This window comes from Equus asinus, unplaced genomic scaffold (genome assembly GCF_041296235.1).
Source record: "Equus asinus isolate D_3611 breed Donkey unplaced genomic scaffold, EquAss-T2T_v2 contig_803, whole genome shotgun sequence".
NCBI lineage: Eukaryota > Metazoa > Chordata > Mammalia > Perissodactyla > Equidae > Equus > Equus asinus.
Window position 1 is genome coordinate 6120 of NW_027225520.1, and position 20235 is coordinate 26354.

At 41.2% G+C, this 20235-nt stretch overlaps 1 protein-coding gene and 1 long non-coding RNA gene across 2 annotated transcripts in view; one reads left to right on the plus strand and one right to left on the minus strand.

Annotated features, from left to right (window-relative positions):
• Window positions 1-314: 314 nt before the first annotated feature.
• The window catches only part of LOC139044334 (serine/threonine-protein phosphatase 2A regulatory subunit B'' subunit alpha-like), a 41400-nt gene continuing 21479 nt past the window's right edge, over window positions 315-20235 (plus strand). Inside the window, exon 1 of the mRNA XM_070503772.1 lies at window positions 315-674. Coding sequence (XP_070359873.1) covers window positions 315-674 — 360 coding nt within the window. The remainder of the gene's footprint in view (window positions 675-20235) is intronic.
• On the minus strand, window positions 8475-19866 carry LOC123284417 (uncharacterized). The gene is made up of 2 exons (XR_011501294.1): window positions 19314-19866; window positions 8475-17633 (listed from the first exon to the last, which is right to left on the minus strand). It is a non-coding gene; the product is annotated as an uncharacterized lncRNA (long non-coding RNA).

Below are 20235 nucleotides of genomic sequence, written 5' to 3' on the forward strand. Positions count from 1 at the left end.
TCCCAGGTCAGGTGACAGACGTACGTCCCATTCTCCGGGAGGCACACGTGGGAACCAGCGACTGCAGGTGTGGGCCCCAAAGAGAGGCCACACCTGTCCTGGCTGTGAGCGAGCGCCATTGACGGCCCGCCTGGAGGACCCTGACCCCAGGAGGACTGCGGGGCAGGCTCCCCACAAGGACCTGTGCCAGCCTCCCTGGCAGCCTGGGCCGTCAGCTGTCACTGTTGCGGGGTCACACTGAGGCAGGGCTGGGGGAGGCTCAGCAGTGTGGATCAGTGGTATGTGACGCTCTCTTGTGGTGTGTGACCTTTCGGATGCGGGTGGCCTCATGGCTGGAGTTGGCCCCCAGGATTGTCTGGCGTTCTGTGCACATTGGGGTTCCGTGGCCCCGTGCGCTCACTTTGAGAACGGTGCCGCCCCTGTCTGTTACGGGTTCATGTGAGGACGATGTTTCCTGTTCCCAAGTCCTCACCACCTGTCTCATTTCTCAGGTCCAGACAAAGGAGGAGCCCCTGCCACCAGCCAGCAGCCAGAGCATCCCCACCTTCTACTTCCCCCGAGGCCGTCCGCAGGGGACAGTGGACGTCGATGCCGTCATCGCCAAGATTGAGCGGACCTTCGCCCAGTTTCCGCACGAGAGAGCCACCATGGAGGACATGGGCAAGGTGGCCAAGGTGGGTGCCCTGCGTGCTGCCTCTGGGCAGCACCACGTTCACGGGTTGGTGCTTGTGTTCTGTTTTCAGGATCTGAAACACAGTGGAGACTCTGTATTAACGGTTGTGCCAAATATTGAAGACAGACATGCCTGTGCGTTGTTGCCCTCCCAGATGGAGCAGCGTTCACCTTTGCATTTTTTAAGCAACTGATCCCCTGAGGTCCAGCCTGGGCCTTCCTCTCCGCCCTCCTGCCCCGTGTCTCTCCCTGTGTAGGGTGGGTGCTAGTGGACCCACAGTCCATGCGCAGCAACATGTCGATTTTGAACTTAGCCTAACACATGATCCCCCGTGCATTGTCTCACCATTTGGTTTTGAAATTCGGTGGCATGTCTCCAGGCCATCCATGTTGACATGTGTAGACACACGTAGACGAGCACAATCGTGGTTTCCCACATCGCCTCAGCCGCGTGGGAAGGCTCCCGTGTAGCCGGCGGCTGGCACGGCCCCTCCTGGGTGCTGGCGTTGACGCGTCCCGCTCCCCCATGGATCGGGCTGCCTTGGGCTGTGCTCCTGAGCTCCGCCTTCAGGCCGCATTGGGGTGCTTGTGCTTCCCCTTTGCCCCTGTGCTTCCGGGGTGCTTTCTCTCTCTTTCTTCATCCCCACCCTCCCCTCTGGAATGTCTCTTCCTATTCTGGATGCTGACCCTCCGTCCATGTGTGTTGTGAGCAGGTTCTGTTCCACCTGCTGAATGGTTCACGTGCTTCCTTTTGCTTGCAGTTTTTAGGGCTTGTCCTCTTTTCTTGTTGGAACTGCTTTATTGAGATATAACTCTCGGACCACAGTTCACCCATTTAAAACGTACAACTCAGCACAATGCAGTGTATGCCCGGAGTTGTGCAGCCATCATCGTAGTCAACTGGAGGACATTTTTGTCACCCCCTAAAAGAAACCCTGTACCCTTTAGCTGTCATCCCCCCTCCCCCACCCCCAACTAATCCACTTCCTGTCTCTGTAGGTTCGAGTATCCTGGACATCTTATGTAAACAGATCCATACCATGTGTGGCTTTTTGTGTCTGCCTTCTTTCCCTCAGCACACAGCCAGACCCGGGCGACACTGGGGGCTCGGCTCCAGGCCCCCACAACAAAGTGAATGTCACCATAAAGCAAGTCACACGAATTGTTTGGTTTCCGAGTGCAGATAAAAGTTAGGTTTATGCTATGCTGTAGTCTAAGTGGGTGATAGCATTATGACTAAAGAAAAGTGCATACCCTAATTAAAAAATACCATATTGCTAAAAAATGCTAACCAGCACCTGAGCCTTCAGCAAGTCATCTTCTCTTTGCTGGTGGAGCATCTGGTGAAAAACGCAATAAAGCAAAGCGCGGTAAAGCGAGGAGCAATAAAGGAAGTGCTTTATTGCAAAATAAAGCAAAAATACAAGCGAGCCTGTGTTTTCAAGGTTCGTCTGTATTGGGGCGTGTGTCAGTGGCACGTCCTTTCAGCGTCCCGTTGTGCATTTATCCATTCATCAACTGATGGACGTCTGGGTTGGCCCACCTTTGGGCTGTGGTGCACAGGGCTGCTGGAACACGCGTGTGCGAGTCTTGGTGTGCAGGTGTAGGGTTCTCTCAGATATACACACCTAGGAGTGGAATTGCTGGGACACATGGCGACACCATGTTTAACGCTTTGAGGAGCCACAAGACCATTTCCCAAAGCAGCTGCCCCATTTTGCATTCCCACCGGCAGCGTAGGAGGGTTCCGATCTCTCACACCCTCGCCAGCACTTGTGTCTTGCTGATTGTAGACAGCGTGTCCTAGGGGGCACGAAGTGTCTCCTGGTGGTTTTGACTCGCATTTCCCTGAAGACTGTCATGTTGAGCAGCTTTTCATCTGCTTATTGGCTATTTGTGCATCTTCTTTGTAGAAATGTTTGTTTAGATCCTGTGCCCGTTCTTTAACTGGATTGTCACTTTATTGTCCAATTGTAAGAGTTCTTTATATATTCTAGATTCAAGTCCCTTATCCAATACTTGGTGTGCATTTTTTCCCATTCTCTGAGTTGTTTTTTCTTTTTTTTAATTATATGTACTCAGCACCTGAAAAACTGAGAATTGACCTGAGTCTTTTTTAACCTTTTCTTTTTTGCTGAGGAAGACTGGACCTGAGCTAACATCTGTGCCAGTCTTCCTCTATTTTGGATGTGGGCTGCTGCAACAGCATGGCTTGTTGAGCGGTGTGTAAGTCTGTGCCCAGGATCTGAACCCACCAACACTGGGCCACTGAAGCAGAGTGTGCAAACTTAACTACTGTACCACCAGGCTGACCCCTTTTTTCAGTTTTTGATAGTCTTCCATGATGCCAAAAAGTTTTTGTTTGTTTGATAAAGTTCACTTTATCTGTTTTTTCATTTGTTGCCCGTACTTTTGCCGTCATATCCAAGAAATCATTGCCAGATGCAAGGTCATGAAGATTTGCTTTTGTTTTTTCCTGAGAGTTTCTAGTTTCGGCCTTTACGTCTAGGTCTTTGATCCATTTTGAGTTAATTTTTGAATATAGTGATGCAGCGGTCAAACTCCATTTTTTACGTCTGGAAATCCAGTTGTCTCAGCACCAAGGCTGAAGAGACCATTCTTTCCCCGTCCAGCGGCCCTGGCCCCCTTGTTGAAAATCAGTTCCCCATAAATATGAGGGTTTAGTACTGGATTCTGATTCTAGCCCTTGACCTGTCCTTGTGTCTTTATGCCAGTTCCACCCTGTCTTGATTACTGCTGCTTTGTAGTCGGTTTTGAAATGGGACGTGTGAGTCCCTTCTCAAGCTTGTTTTGGCTCTCCGTGGACCCTTGCAACTCCTTATGGATTTTAGGGTCAGCTTGTCAGTTTCTGCAGAGACGCCAGCTGGGGTTCTGCTGGGCTCGCGTTGACTCTGTAGATCGGTGTGGGGAGTATGGCCGTCTTACTACTGTCTTCTCATCCGTGTACATAGGACGTCTTCCACTCATTTAGGTCTTAGTTTCTTTCGAAGATGTTTTGTAGTTTTCAAGTATAAGTTTTGCACATCTTCTGTTAAATTTGTTCTGAAGCATTTTATTCTTTTTGATGCTATTATAACTGGAATGCTTCTCTGAATTTTATTTTCAGCTTGTTCATTGCAAGTGTATAAAAATGCAATTAATTCCTGTGTACTGATCTTGTATCCTGCAGTCCTCTGAACTCATTTATTCGTTCTAATAGTGTTTTAGCGTATTCCTTAGGATTTTGTGTGTACATGATCATGTTACCTGCGGCTAGAAATAGTTTCGCTTCTTCCTTCCCGGTGTGGATCTGTTATTTCCTCGTCGCGCCCGACTGCTCTGGGAAGAACCTGTAGCGTGGTGTGGTGTTGATGTCCGAGAGTGGAGGTTCTTGATCCTGCCCTTGGGAAAAGCATCCAGTCCTTCACCGCTAAGCATGCTGTGAGCGTGGGTTTTCACAGATACCCTTTATCGGGTTGGGGACCTTCCTTTCCATTCCTGGTTTGGTCAGCGTTTTTATCAAGAAAAGATGTTAGCTTGGTCGGATGTTTTTCCTGTGTCTGTTGAGAGGCCCGTGTGGTTTGGTTCTTTATTCTATGGATGAGGTGCATTACGTGAGTTGGTTTTTCCAATGTTAAACCAACCTTGCGTTCTGGAGCAAATCCCACTTGGCCATCGTGTGTGGTCCTTTTTCTGCGTGGCTGGATTTCACTGGCTGGTATTCTGTGGATGGTTTTTGTGTCCGTATCCAGAAGAGATACTGGCTGGCAGTTTTCCTGTGATTCCTGTGTCTGGTTTTGGTATTAGGGTAACACTGGTCCAAGAGGAAGATCGGAAGTGTCCCCTTCTCTTCTGTTAGAGATCGCCTTTTTAAAGTATGTTTTTAAATTTTGTTTTATAAGTATGTAAAAACGTACATGGTTCCAAGGTCAAAACTCACAAACCAGATATATTCCCATAAGTCCAGAGTCTACCCCTGTCTGTTCAACTCTGCTCTCTTCCTCCCCCATAAGTAACAGTTTTCATAAATTTGGCTTATCCTTTATTTTTTAATATGAGCAAATACCTACAAATATACATCTGTGTATGTACACACATATTTAATTTCTTCCCTTTCTTGGATGAGAAGTAGCACGCTGTTCTATGCTTGGGTGTGTTCTCTCTGAACATTATGGGTGGCGATCACTCCCCATTGGCGAGGTGGTCCTCGCTTTGCATGTTCGTGTGGGAGCATGAAAGTGACCCCACGAGCTGAAACCTGTGTAGCTTTTCTACTTCTTTGGCGGCTTTCTCCGGGCACGGTTGCTGGGCGAGAAGCAGTGGGTGTCTGCTGTGGACAGTTTGGTGAGCTCCAGTGGGCCTGTCAAGCCGTCAGCACAGTCAGCATGATGAGCGTCTCCACTGGCCCCTAAACTCTGCTTCATTCTCATCCCTCCCACCCCCAGCCCCAGGCTCCCTGTGGTCACTATTGATTAGGGATTTCTAGAATTGTACATAAACTAAATCATACTGCAGATACTTTCATTCTTTTTATGGTGGTAAAATTCACATAAAGTTCCACCAGCATTTTAACCATTTTAAGATGTACAATTCAGGGGCCTTTATTTCATAGACAGTGTTGCACAACCATTACCACTGTCTGGTTCCCGAACATTCACATCCCCCTACAAGGGAATCCCGGGTTCTGTAGCAGTCACTCCCCATTCCCCACGCCCAGCCCCTGGCAACCATGAGTCCCCTTTCTGTCTGTGGATTGGCCTGTTGTGTTTCAAAAAGATCTGGGCAAAAGTTTTGATACAAATGAAAATAAAACCAAACCCACCTTCCCTAAGCGTCATTTTTTAAGAACAGCCAGAGAAGTGTGATGGTTTGGTGCCTAAGCTTCCTTTCCTGCTGAAATTCTCATCCAGCCTGGCACCAACCTGAAGGAAATCACCTCACTCCTCATGCTCATCGCCCTTCCCTCTTGGGACCTGGGACCTTCCTCCCAGGACCGTGGGGTTAGGGGCTAATAATGGAAGTGAAGTCACTTAGAAAACACAGAAAAGCAACTTTAGGAGATATGTCACTTCAGGTAATCTAATCCCATCCATCAAACAAAATCTGCAAGTGTTTGGTGGTGAGGATGTGGTCTATTTTCCAGAAATCACAGACAGCTTATATTGCTTCCTGTGAAAACTTTTTCACCTCCTGTACAAGCTCCCATCCAACCCAAGTACGTTTCTTAAGTAGTCTCAACAGAAAAACTAACCTGAGAATGATTTAACGGGACTTTCAATTCTAAAAGATCCAGTGTCAAACGCTTTATGATCAACTTCCTTTGGCACCGCAGAGCCCACGGCCTCAGCACGCTCTCCCGGCTGCATCCTCTCTCTCATTGCCTTCTTCACAGCAGCGAGGCGACCCCCATCTGCGATCCCAGCATCATCATGTTTTGGTTCACTCGCTATACCCGAGACAACTTTTTCCTACAAAGAGAAATTATGACATTTACTAAAGCAACTCATTACCATCTTATAAGAAAAATGAATAAAGCATGCCTAAAATATTTCACACATCCATCTTATGCTTATCAAGTTCCTAGTATGTGCTAAACATGCTGGGGGTCAAAGGTAAAGGACAAAGTTCCTGCCCTCAAGGAGTTAGTTGTGGTTGTCGTTTAATGTAAACAAAGATAGGACCCTTCAACATGTCTAAAAACTGATGGAAAAGAGAGAACAAGGCTAACTGATGGGATGAGAGGTCAATGAATAAGAGATCTGGGGGAATGGTTCCAAAGTATAGATAAAAGATTAGTTTGATTTTAACTGTTCAGTAGTCTTAACGGTGGCCTATAAAATAATGTAGGAGAGAAACACTGGTGGTAAGGGGCAGAATTACAAGGCTCCGACATAATGCTGTCTTGACACAGCCGTTATCTGCGTCACTGATGGTGTTATGTCCCCAGGACTAAGCACCCGATAAGAAATGCGCACGGCAGGTCCAAATGTCCCAGCATCCTTCCTGTTTAACAGACTTGAAATTCATTCAATCAATCTCGTCACTGTCCTCAGGGCCTTTGTCATTAGTAAGACATTACTAACGTCTTACTAAGACATTACTTCATTAGTAAAATAAGGAGACTTCATTAGTAAAACAATCCTACAATAATCCTTTAATACTCTAACATCTTAAACTCCTAAGACAGAATTCAAAACAGAGTTTTTATTTGGATTACACAGCATAATAAAGTACCAGTTTAGAAACCTGATTTTACAACCAGAGGCATTTTTCTAAAATCTAAAAGAAAAAGTGGCAGGGCTCCAAGCTGGCTTGAGAAGTAGCAATTCTGAACCAAAAGCTTGGAGTTAAAATATTTTGGGAAAAAAATTAGTACAAATAGATAAGAATGGAATCTATCATGTCAACAAAGCCAATTTTACAGAGAAAATAGGAAATTTTACATGATAAAATTTGGGAAGAAGAGAGAGAGTCTAAGAGTCATTGTTCCTCTTTTCTACTTAAAAAGTTCTTTCATTTTGAAATATATCACACACAAGAGTATAGAAAGCAGAGATGGCATAACCTGTGGGTTAAGAACATGGGTTCTGGAATGAGAAACCCAGCTCCACCCTGGGCACGTGCTCGAGTCTTCCTGGCCTCAGATTCCCCACCCGGGGATAACGGCACCCACCTCACAGGACTGTTGTGAGGATTAACTGAGTCAATGTGTGTGAGGGCCTGGGAAGCATAGTTGGCACATTATATAAATTATGTACTACTGCTATTATTACTGCAAAACAATGTATAGGTACAGTTTAAAGAATAAAACACACTGGTACATACCGTTACTTAGCAACTCAGAAGCTCTCAGGAGGACCAAATCCAATCTCAGCCCCACCTCCCCCGCCAGAAATAACCATCCTGAATTTTGTGTTGACCTTTCCTCACTCTTCAAGACAATCAGGACATTGTAATAGATGACACGTTTTGTGAAATGAAAAACCTGAAGCTAAATGTTTCTAAAGCTTAAATTCATTAAAGTAAAAGTCTATATTAGAAATCCACAAATTTACCTGAAACACATCTTTGCTCGTATTGCTGGCTTTCTCCCATCCACACTCCTCAAGTATGGTCAGATTGTTGAATTTCTGGCGTAGATCCTGTATCTGTTAATAAATGAAGCACAAGTTTATCAGATTAATGCTAACCATATTAAATTTACAAATTAATGCCCAAAAGCTTCAAACAAATTGACAACGACTTGGACTGGTGACATAAAATTAGACTGTCATTGTCAATTTTGTATTCAAATGAATTCTTATGGTAAAATTGTTCATTGTTATTTTATGTTAAAAATCTACATAAAGGATGTCATATGTGAATAACTCCCAAACTATTTTGATGACTAAAATGGTAGGAGAGATATCCTAAATTATACAGTGTGAACACAATCTCTCCGTTTTTTTTTTGTTTTTTTGTTTTTTTTTTACAGTTTATTTATCCCTTCTCCTACTGAGGAGCATATCCATTGCTTCCAAGTCTTGGCAATTATGAACAATGCTGCTATAAACATCTGTGCACATGTTTGTCTGGACACAGGTTTTCAGCTCATTTGGGCAAACACCAAGGAGCGTGACTGCAGCATCGTATGGTAAGACTCTGTTTAGTTTTGTAAGAAACTGCCAAACTGTCTTCCAAAGTGGCTGCACCATTTTGCACCCCCACCAGCTATGAATGAGTGCTCCTGTTGCTCCACATCCTCACCAACATCCGGTGCTGTCAGCGGTTTGGATCTTTGCCATTCTAATAAGTGTGTACTAGTGTCTCATTTTACTTTTAACTGGCAATTCTCTAAGGGCATATGATGTTGAGCATCTTATCTTTTCATACACTTACTTACCATCCATCTGTCTTCTTTGATCAAGTGTCTGTCTGTTCAGTTCTTTTGTCCATTTTTAAATCAGGTTGCTTGTTTTATCATTGTTGAGTTTTAAGAGTTCTTTGTATATTTTAGAAAACAGTCCTTTATCAGATAGGTCTTTTGCAAAAGTTTCCCCTAGTCTGTAGCTTGCCTTCTCTTTCTCTTGACATAATCTCATTTTATTTTCATTTTTATTGTTTTGGTGAGGAAGATCGGCCCTAACATCTGTTACCAATCCTCTTCTTTTTTCGCTTGAGGAAGACTGGCCCTGAGCTAACATCTGTGCCAGTCTTCCTCTATTTTGTACGTGGGTCACCACCACAACATGGCTTGATGAGTGGTGTAGGTCCATGCCTGGGATCAGAACCCGCAAACCCTGGGGCAATGAAGTGGAGTGTGCCAAATTTAACCACTATACCACTGGGCTGACCCTGGCACAATCTCATTTTAAAGGATTCAAATAATATACATACTAGCAGGATGGGAATGTATGATCCCATCCTTCTGGTATTTCCAATCTCCTCAAAGTGGTAACCACTGTCAACAGTTGGGTAAATATGCTTTGAGTCTCTGTTTATACAAATAGGTACTCTATTTGCATTTATACAAATAGGTACTCTCAATCTCCCTTTCTCAAAAAAATTTAAATGTCAAAAAGACTCAGGATTACACTTATGACCAATTGATTTTCAACAAAAGTGCCAATGCAATTCAGTGAGGAAAAGATAGTTTTTTCCAACAAACAGGACTGAGAAAAGTGGATATCTGCAAGAAAAAATATGAATTTGGGCTCTTTCCTACACCATACACAAAAATGAACTCCAGAGCCAGCCCTGATAACCTAGTGGTCAAAGTTCAGTATGCTGTGCTTTGACAGCCCAAGTTCAGTTCCTGGGTGTGGAACCACATGACTTGTCTAGCAGTAGCCATGCTGTGGTGGCAGCTCACACAGAAGAACTAGTAGGACTTACAACTAGAATACACAATTATATACCAGGGCTTTGGGGAGGAAAAAAAAGAGAGGAAGACTGGCAACAGATTTGCTCAGGGCAAATCTTTCCTAGCAAAAAATAATTAATCACAACTTAATTTTTTTAAAAAATGAACTCCAAATGTTCACAGACCTAAGTGAAAGAGATAAAGCTTTTAGAAGTAAACATAAGATAAAATCTTTGTGACCTATGGTTAGGCAAAAAGAGTTCTTGGAAATAATGCCAAAATCACAACATTAAAAAAATTGATAAACTGAACTTCATCAAAATTAAAAACAGCTGTGTTCCAAAAGATACCATTAAGAAAATTAAAGAACAAGCCACAAACTGGGAGGAAATATTTGCAAATATTTCTGATAAAGGACTTGTATCCAGAATATACAAAGAACACTTACAACTCAATAATAAAAAGACAGACCCAATTAAAAATGGGCAAAAAGATTTGAATAGATATTTCACCGAAGACGACATACAAATGTCTAATAATAAGCACATGAAAAGATGCTGATCATCATTACTCATTAGGGAAATGCAAATCAAATCTACAATATGACAGTTCACACCCCACAGGATGGCCAATACTAAGAGAGACAGGAGCAAGCACTGGTGAGGATGCGGAGCAACAGGAGCTCTCACACACTGCTGGCGGGCACGTGAAAGGGTGTAATCAATTTGGAAAGCAGTTTGGCAGTTTCTTAAATAGTTAAACAGAAATTTACCACATGATCCAGCCATATCTACCCAAGTGAAAGAAAACATGCCCACATGAAGATTTGTAAGTGAATATTCATAGATTATTCGTAATCGTCAAATAGTGGAAATGTCCATCAACTGGACGATACAGACTGATGTCTCCATGAACCGCTACTCAGCCATGAAAGGAACAAAGTACAGGCATGTGCTGCAACATGGAGGAACCCCAGAGACACCACGCCGAGGGAAAGAAGCCACATACAAAAGACCACATATTGGGTGATTCTTAGAATGAAACGTTCAGAAAAAGCAAATCTACAGAGACAGTAAGGAGACTCGTGGTTGCTTGGGACTGGGAGTGGCAATGGGAACTGACTGAAAACAGGCAAGAGGCATCTTTCTGCGGTGAGGAAAACGTTCTAAGTTTGGATTGCAGCGACGGTTGCACAACTCTGTAAATTTACTAAACATCATTGACTTTTACACTTAGAATGGGCAGATTTTATCATATGTAGATTGTTTATCCTCAGTATAGCTCTTTAAAATAAATAAAAGCCCCAGGAGCCAACTTGAAGAGGCTCCCACTGGCCAAAACTGGGAAATGAGCATCACTAAAGATAATGACTGTAAAAGATGCCAACACAAATACTTTTAAATCCATAAAATAATTATGATACTAAGAAAGACAAAATTAATTGGTCACCATTGAAGGATGCTAGTGAACCAACTCATTATTATGTCAACTGGTCATAAAGTGACTCCATAAACACTATTCACTTCTGCGCCATATAATTACCAGAATATTGTGTTTCTTCACATTTTTCTCTAGACTTCATCATTGCTTTGCTTTTTGTTTGCTTAGTTTTTTAATGTATCTATCATCAATTTGCCTCTAAAGTCTGCACAGTATGTATAAATTCCCTCTTAATACAACTAGAAAAGCAAACCACTCGGGTATTCTGTTCCGTTCAGCCTCAGAGACAGTATCTCGCCGAGCCCCAGCCTCCTGCTCCAGTCTGAACAGCTGCTTCCTAAGCCTGCTGCTCACCCTCTTTACTCACCTCAGCCACAATTCCCTTAGACTTTTTGGGGATCTGTCCCAGCTCCTTCCCCTTTCTTGGCTTACTCCCTCATTTTTGTGAGGGCCGTTCTCAGTTTCCTGAGAAAGGGTGCCTGGGAGGTAAAATTTCAGACTGTGTGTGTCTGAAACATGCCTTTCCACCCTCAAGCGTGACTGGCTGGGTATACAACACCAGGCTGAGTGTTATTTTCCCCGAGAAGTTCGAGGGCCTTGTTCTCCCAGCTTTCGATGTCGCTGTTGAGAAATCTAGGGATATTCTGATTTTTGACCTTTTGTATGAAACTTGTTTTTGCTCTCTGGAAGTTTCTAGATGTTTCTCCTCATCCCAAGAGTTGTACAATTATATTTCATTGTGCATTGGTGTGTGTCTACACTGACATACAGTGCTAGGCACTCAATGGGCTCCTTCAATCTGGAATTCAGGTCCTCCAGTTCCAGGAAAATGTCAAACTATTTCATTGATCATTTCCTCTCCACTATTTTTTCTGTTCTCTTTTTCTGGAATCCCTGTTATTTGGATATTATACTTCCTAGACTGGTCCCCTTAATATTCTTATCTAGTCTCTCCTCTTTTATCTCTCTCTTTTTGCTCTAATTTATGGGAGATCTCAGCTTCATATTCCATCTTTCTAGTGAATCTTACATTTCTGCTCATATAGTTTTTAACTTCAAAGAGCTCTTGTTGTCGTTCTCTGAATGTTCTTTTTTGCATAGCTGTTCTCATTTGGCAGAAAAAATGCCTGGTCTCTTTGAGCATATTAACACTTGCTTTTAAAGTTCTTTCTCCTGGATCAGCCCACGGCCTCATCCAGACAGCTTCCTTCCTGTGCTGCTGCGGCCCCTTCTTCCAGGTTTCGGGCTGTCTGCAAATGTCTCATGGTTCTTGGCCACTGGTTCTTGAATTAGTATTTTATATGCTTATTTCTAAAATAAGCTCAAAAAGCTAGAAATTGTCATCTCCCTACCTTCACTGATTTTCCTAGTAACGGCCTCTATCAGCGCTTTCTACACCAGATTGGTATGAGGGCTATGTCTGACTCTGATAAAACTATAAACTCCTCTGGGGTAGAGAATGTGCCTATTTGTCAGCTCCTCATACAACGCCTGACACACAGCAGGGACAATAACTGCTCGATGGACCCAGCTACTGAAGACTCGTCCTCATTTTCGCACACATGGAATCATCACAGACTAGGCAACAGCTGAATAGAATCTCAATTTCCAACCCATATAGAAATTACCCTGACAGTATGCAGGAGGAGGGGACAGCAGCCATAAAATTTAGACAGTGCTTTACAGTTTGTAAAGGGGCTAATATCTCCTTTAATATTACAGATACCTAAGCAGCCTCTACTACTCCCATTTTACTACTGTTACCTCACTTCCAAAAACATGCGACTCGAAAGTTAAGCCATTCCAAATCCTGGCCACATACCTGAAGGCTGGCCATGTTCCAGAACCCATCCAGGTCTGCACAGGTGGTATCCTTTTTGCCTCATTTGTATTCCAAATTGTCCACCAGTTCTTCAAGCCGTTTGAATATTTCTGCCTTAAGGAGTCTTTTTTGACCAACTGCGAGGGGAATAAGATCTTCTGCTAAGGAAAAGATGAGATTTTTAAAAGCTAGAGAACAAAACAGGACCTTGATTGCAAGTCAGCCAGCTGATAAGACGACCTCACCCCAAATATCCTGGGGCTTCCAGAATCAAACTCTTACCTTAAAGCAAAACAAAAAAACATCGACTACAAAACTTTGTCATACCAATACTGAGCATTAACTGTCTGCTTCTGTTCCCACTAAAACGTAGCAATATTCATTCTCATATATGTTGCTACATAGTAAACAGCATTCTGTTCACCTTGTATTTTACAAGAATTCAACCTCAAACAACTCACTGTACATCAGCATCTAAGGACTTCACACAGCACACAAATGATTTTTTCTAAAAAGCTTCTCCAAATAAGATTAAGGAAATATCAGAAAATTTGTTCCATATTTATTTAGGTCATTTTCATTCAGAAAATATTTTGCATAATTAAACAATACTAGATATAGATGTCACTCAAAAAGTCATAAAAAATCTAATAATAAAATAGGCAAACGTTTAACTCCCAGGAATGATTGCTAACATTCTAATTACTTACACCTTATAAGTCATCTACCATTTTAGCACAGAGATACTAGTGAACGTATGTTGAGAAATGAAAAGTCTTGCTATTTTGATTAACAAAACAATAAAGTTCGGCAACACTAGATTTTTGTTTCAGATAAATGTAGACATATTAAAATAAACAATGCAGAGCCACCCTGGTGGCCAAGTGGTTGGGTCCATGCACTCACCTGCAGCAGCCCAGGGTTCACTGGTTCAGATCCTGGGCCCAGACCTACACACCGCTCATCAGGCCATGCTGTGCTGGCATCCCACGCAGAAGAACTAGAATGACCTACAACTAGGATATACAGCTATATGTCAGGGCTTTGGGGAGAGGGAAAAAAAGGAGGAAGACTGGCAACAGATGTTAGCTCAGGGCCGATCTTCCTAAAAAGAATAAATACATAAATAAAATAAAATAAACAAAGCTAAGACAAAAAACATAAATGTTCCCTCCCCTTTGTTTGGAATCTATACTTCAAGCTTCCTTTCCCACTCAAGGCAGTCGGTCAATATTAATTCCTCTCTTTCATATCAGAGAATCTTTCTAAAATTATGACATGTTTCAGCTTTACAAATGTTTCTCATACTAATATCTAAGTATTAGCAATATGACACTTATACAATAGCGATTTTCCAGAGCTGATGCTTATTTTATGAACTGTGATATATTAAAATCCATAAATACAAGTTGATATCCTATACATGTCCATCTTTCTACACCTAAAACTTACGTGGATGGTTAATGCCAAGAGCAACTTTCCAAGCTAATATTTCTAGTTCTTTCCGTTCTCATTTATCAGAGATGAAACAGAAAGAACCAGACATGCCTGAGTTCTGTCTTTACTTCTGGTATTGCCCATGGAACTGAGACCAACCCAACTGCCCAGAGTAAGTTGAAGCTAAACCCTGTAAGACTGGAATTACAGTGTCAGGGCCTCACAGATTCTAATTAGTAGGCTTTGCTTGTCCAAGGGCGGTAGTTCTCAACACTGGTCAATTTTGCCCCCCAGGGGACATCTGGCAGTGTCTAGAGCACCTTTGTCACAAACCAGAGGAGTGCTACTGGTCTGGGACGTTACACAACATCCTGCGATGCAGAGGACGGCCCCACAACAAGAATTATCCAATCTGAAATGTCAGTAGTGCAAGTTGAGAAACCCCGGCCCAAGATAAATTGACTCTGTCTCTTTATAAAAAGCATCTTAGCAGGAGAAACTGAGGATAGTTTTTTTTCTTAGAAGAAAAAATTAGCTGTTTATATCTAATGAAAACTTAATTAATGAGAAAGGAGACTTGTCTTAGATCCGACATTATTTAGTTGGGTAAATTGCTTATTATCTCAATGTCTCAGTCCAACAACACGGTGGACTAGCTCATCTCTAAAATCCCTTACAATCATAAAACCTTACGTTCTACAAACAGCTGAAGTGGCTCTGAAATATACTCATTCATAATAGAACAAATGAGTATTAAAAGTATAGGAAGATAATATTTCTCCTCTATTTGATTGTCAAAGCCCAAAAAAGTGGTTAGTACTGTATTGGAAAAGATGTGAGAATCTCCTTGCTACATTCACTCAAGAACATAGTATGTCATCATTTCCTGTGTGATGTGGAGCGTTGGGGCCTTTCTCCAGATGCAGTCCTCTGATCTGTGTCCAAGGCATTTAGGTGACATGGCTTTTAGGTTCCCAAACAGGAACTCTAATTTTCAGTCTTCATAGTTGGAGAAACATAATCCTATCTTATGATTTAGTGGGCCAAGGAGCCTACCATCATCTCCCTCTATCCTTCTTTTGTAAAATAAACATTAACTTAGTTTCTTTGTTTGAAAAAAAGGTATGATAAAATAGGAACTCCCATATTTTGCTGAGGGAATGTAAATTGAGGTCTTTATTTATTTGCACAGGAGAGGATTGAAAAGCATCCAGGCTTGTTTTTTGCAGGCTTGACAGTAATACTACCAGACTGAACTCAATGGAAACAACCAGCAACAGGGACCTACTAAGTAAATCGTGGTGTAGCCATACAATTGGATACCATGCGGCCATTAAAACACACACAAAAACAGCATGAGAAAGTTCTTAAAGGACTCAAATGGAATATCTCCTACATTTAACATTAAATGAAAACAGAATAGTATGCTACTGTTTACATTTAAAAAAAGTTTATCTACATATGCATTATGTATCTCTGGAAGAATTCACAAGAAATGAATAACACTTGCCTCTGTGGAAGGTTCGAACTGTAGGGTTGGGAGCAGAGTTGGAAAAAAGGCTTCTCACTTGTACCTCTTTCTATCTTTTAAGTTAGCAACCACATGAATATACTAGCCATTGAAAAAGATTTTTAATTTAAAAGATAAATAAAAATCACTCAAGGTCAGTTTCCTCCTAATTCATCTACGTATTATATTAAGGTTAAAATAGTTTAATTTTGGTTTTAAATGTCTAGACATTAATACAAAATGCTTACACTGGGAACAAACGCACAGACCTGAAATGCAGCACATGTCGCTGCTGAGATGTCTGATCCTCCTTTATTTCAAGTGATGGGACTTCTTTTATTGGAAAGCCATGTAAATTTTCAGTAGTAGTTTCATTTTTATTTAAGACACGATCTATAGATTAAAGAAAACATTACATATACATTTCAAAGCAGCAACTCCTATAACGACATCCCCCACAAGACAAATTTCTTAAATCCTTCAATTTTTTCAACATTGAAATTTAAAATTGTAAATAAATTTAAAATTTAAATAAAATTTTATTTCTGCCTCAAAGATTTCATTCATCAGATCTCCTTTTACAGTGTCTCTCAATGTTCTTCATCTCTTGAAATTTACATTTCGGTCCTCCTCTCAGTCTGCAGTCCTCATTCCAGCTCTGTTTCCAGATAGCCCTCCCCATGCTTTTCCGTCTCTTCTGACCCTGAGATCACACCCTGAGCTACATGGTGAGACACATGGTGGAAAAGACTCTAAACGATCTCTGATAAACCATAACCCAGAGAAACAAGTAAAAAATTCATGAAAATACCATACCTGTGCTCCCAACTGTCAGAGAACTCAAAGGACGGCGTAATTCGTCGGAATCTTGATGTACTGAAGTTTCACTTTTGTGTGCCAACATTTCTTTTGTTACTTCTGGAGCCTCATCACTAAGCAAGAGCAAAAATACACTTCGTAAAACATGAACCCATACATCTCACTGAAGGATTTCAAAATTATGTTGTTTTTTAAAAACATGGGATAAAATAGAAATATGTTTCTGTTTTTTAAAACATGTCTAATCTAGAGGGAAAAACCGTAAACACCTCCAGCGGGAAGGCCCGTCTCTGCCCCCTGTGATGAGATCCACAGATGCAAAGCCCTCTCAACCGGACATACACACTTAGGAGTCTCAGATGCCGCAGAGCAGTTCTCGGTCAATCTGCCGCCAGCCAGCCTTTGGAAAGCAACCTTGCCATTTCTTGTAAAGATTCAAACTGATTTTTTCTCCCCACTTTACAAGTTAATCATTTTGTCTTTTGAGATAGCTTTTATAAAGTAGTACTCAGTAAAAAAAACACAAACAAAAAAATCCAAACCATGTCTGAGCTGCAGTATAGCAATTTCTTCTTTCTAAAAATTTATTTCTAAGTGTTGCAATTAAGTCACTTCTTAAAAGCAAAAAAAAGCAAATTGAATCGTGAAAATAATAATGCACAGAAAATATCAAATCTGTCAAATACATTATTGTATCCTTCTGAAAAATTTTTTGGAGAGGTCAAATTTTCATGATTTGTAATGAACATAGTTTACTAACTAAATAACTTAAAAAGCACAGGCCAAATTTAAGAAAGGCATTCGTTCTCCATGTCAGCAAGGAATTCATTCATAACATCTCATTCTGTCACTGGCTGTCAAAGTAGCGGTGCTTGTTGGAGTCTAGGTGTTACGTCATAGCTCTTCAGACCATCTGGTGGCCGAAACAGAAAATCTACTGGTGCGAAGGATGGCCTCCCTTTCACTTCTGCAGGATTTGTCTCAGGTAACTTTTCCACTTTGGATAAGACTCCATCTGGATCCCTTCCGTTTGTCACACTGGTTTGTGATTCCAAAGTATTTACTTCGCTATCAACTTTAAAAGACATGACCTGGATGTGAATAAACAGAATAGAGTGAGAGTCTCTCTTCTTGGGATATATTCCACCAATTTTTTAGGCCCGAAAATGTGAAAGTTAAGAGATATATCCCACGTACATAATTTAAGAAACAAAAACAAATACAATTAAATGTTTACATGGAGTCAGAAGACCAGCTACATAAACCATTGCTATGGTCCAGAAAGAGGGAGAACCAATCCATATTAAAAAAACTATGTAATAGGTTTTAGGTATTACCAAAAATTAAAATATATGAAAACTAAGGTGGAAAAATTCACTCACCTAACAAATACGTATCTTTTTACTTAAATTATGTTGATAATTACAAAGGTTTGAGAATCAGAAATCCAATGTTTATTGGATTACCAGTATTGTCAAGGACAAAATCTTTTTTAATAACTTTGGATTATTATAAATAAGTTTATCATATGAGCAAAACTATTTTTCAATGTGGCACAGTAAGATTAACCATATAAAATGTGAAGCGTATTTTCTTTTTCAAGTCAATTTGTTATTTGGTAGTTTTTTTTTTTACTGTAATATAATTGGCATACAACATTACATTAGTTTCAGGTATACAACATGATTCAATATTTGTATATTGTGCAATGATCACCCCAGTTAGTCTAGTTAACATCCATCACCATGCACAGTTACAAATTTTGTTTTCTTGTGATGAGAACTTTTAAGATCTACTCTTAGCAACTTTCAAATATACAATATTATTAACTGTAGTCACCATGCAGTACATTACATTCTCTACTTACCTATTTTATAACTGGAAGTTTGTACCTTTCAACCACCTTTGCCAATTTAATCCACTCATTTCAACATAATTTTTAGAGGTTTCTACGTTTCTGAGTTTTAATGAGATACGTATTTCTACCCGGACTAGAGTTTAAGGGTAACACTGTGCTTGAGGCCTGTGTGGCTGCAAAGGTAGACACTAGCGATAATCCTTAAGGAGAAAACCAACCTTGAGGGAGGAGCTGTGAGGTCCAGCTGCTCGCCTGTGAAGATCACCCTGTACTGCCTTCCTTGGAGGATCTATGTCTGATTTTTGGTAAGAACCTAGCCAGGTTTCTTACACTTTGGCATAACTTTTTTTTTTTTTTTTAAGGCTAAGGAATTATAGCATGGATTATAAATTAAGGGATTGGGTCCTCGAAATGGTGGCTCTTTTTGAAGACTCTACCAGGCACTATGCTAGATGCTGTCAGAAACGTCAGGTGATTTCATTCTTGAAACTACTCTGTGTAGATATTACATGTTACAGCTGGGAGAACAAACTCATAGCTTCCCCAAGATTATATAGCCAATTGGAAGCGAGACAATAGGCAAACTCAGGCCTAGCTGAATCCAGAGTCAACGCATTTCACCCACTGCACCCATCTCCTAGCCGATGCTCACATGAAGGTTTCCGTCAGCTGTGTTTTTATTTTCTCTCTTCTGTTAACCAAACTACACATTCTCTACCTATAAGGTTTTAAAGATGAGACACCTCACAAACCATAACAGTAAACCCTCTTGACGCTTCCTTGTGCTTCAAGAGGTTTTCACACACGTGGAGGTTAACCTCTTGAAGCAGTTTTGTAAGCTTAATTTCAGCTTCATGAAAATAAAAATGAGATTTTCCAAATGTCTAGAAATAAACAGATACTTATACTCTACCTTGCCTGGTTCTTCTTCGATCTTTTTGGCAGGCCTTCCTTGATCTGGTACTTTTCTTTCTGTTATATTATCTAAAATAAAAATGACATAACAGATCCATTTTGACTAGATAGAAAATTCTGCATTAAAAATGCTAGGTAAGGAGCCGGTCCAGTGGCATAGCAGCTGAGTTCATACACTCCACTTTGGTGGCCCGGGGTTTGCTGGTTCAGATCCTGGGCATGGACCTATGCACTGCTTATCAAGCCATGCTGTGGCAGCTGTCCCACATATAAACTAGAGGAAGATGGGCACAGATGTTAGCTCAAGGCCAATCTTCCTCGAAAAAAATTAAAAAGTACTAGGTAATTTGGGAAAGAAAAAAGGCAACAATATGAATCTATGCCTTAATGGATTTTATGATTAAAAGTCATTTTAAAATATCCTATTTAAAATACCCTATTTAAATACGATAAATACAGATAAAACTTCCTGCCAAGTATAGGATATCTGTTTACAAAACCAAAGGTGCTAAAGTATTTTACCTTTTGCCTCTGACTATCAAATGCATATTTATTATAGAAAATCAGGAAAAGCAAAGCGCAAAAAACATCACCCCAGAGGGGCTGGCCCCGCTGCGCAGCAGGTAAGTTCACGCTTCTGCTTTGGCAGCCCAGGTGCTCAGATCCCGGGTGCGGACCCACCCACTGCCTGTCGAAAACATGCTGTGGTGGGTGTCCCACATATAAAGCAGAGGAAGATGGGCACGGATGTTAGCTCCGAGCCACTCTTCCTCAGCAAGAAAGAGGAGGATTAGCGGCAGATGTTAGCTCAGGGCTAATCTTCCTCAAAAAATAAATAAATAAAAATCACTCAAGATGACCTTATTCAGAAATCATCACTGCTGACAATTCAGGGTATGCTTTTCCAGTTTTTTTCCTAT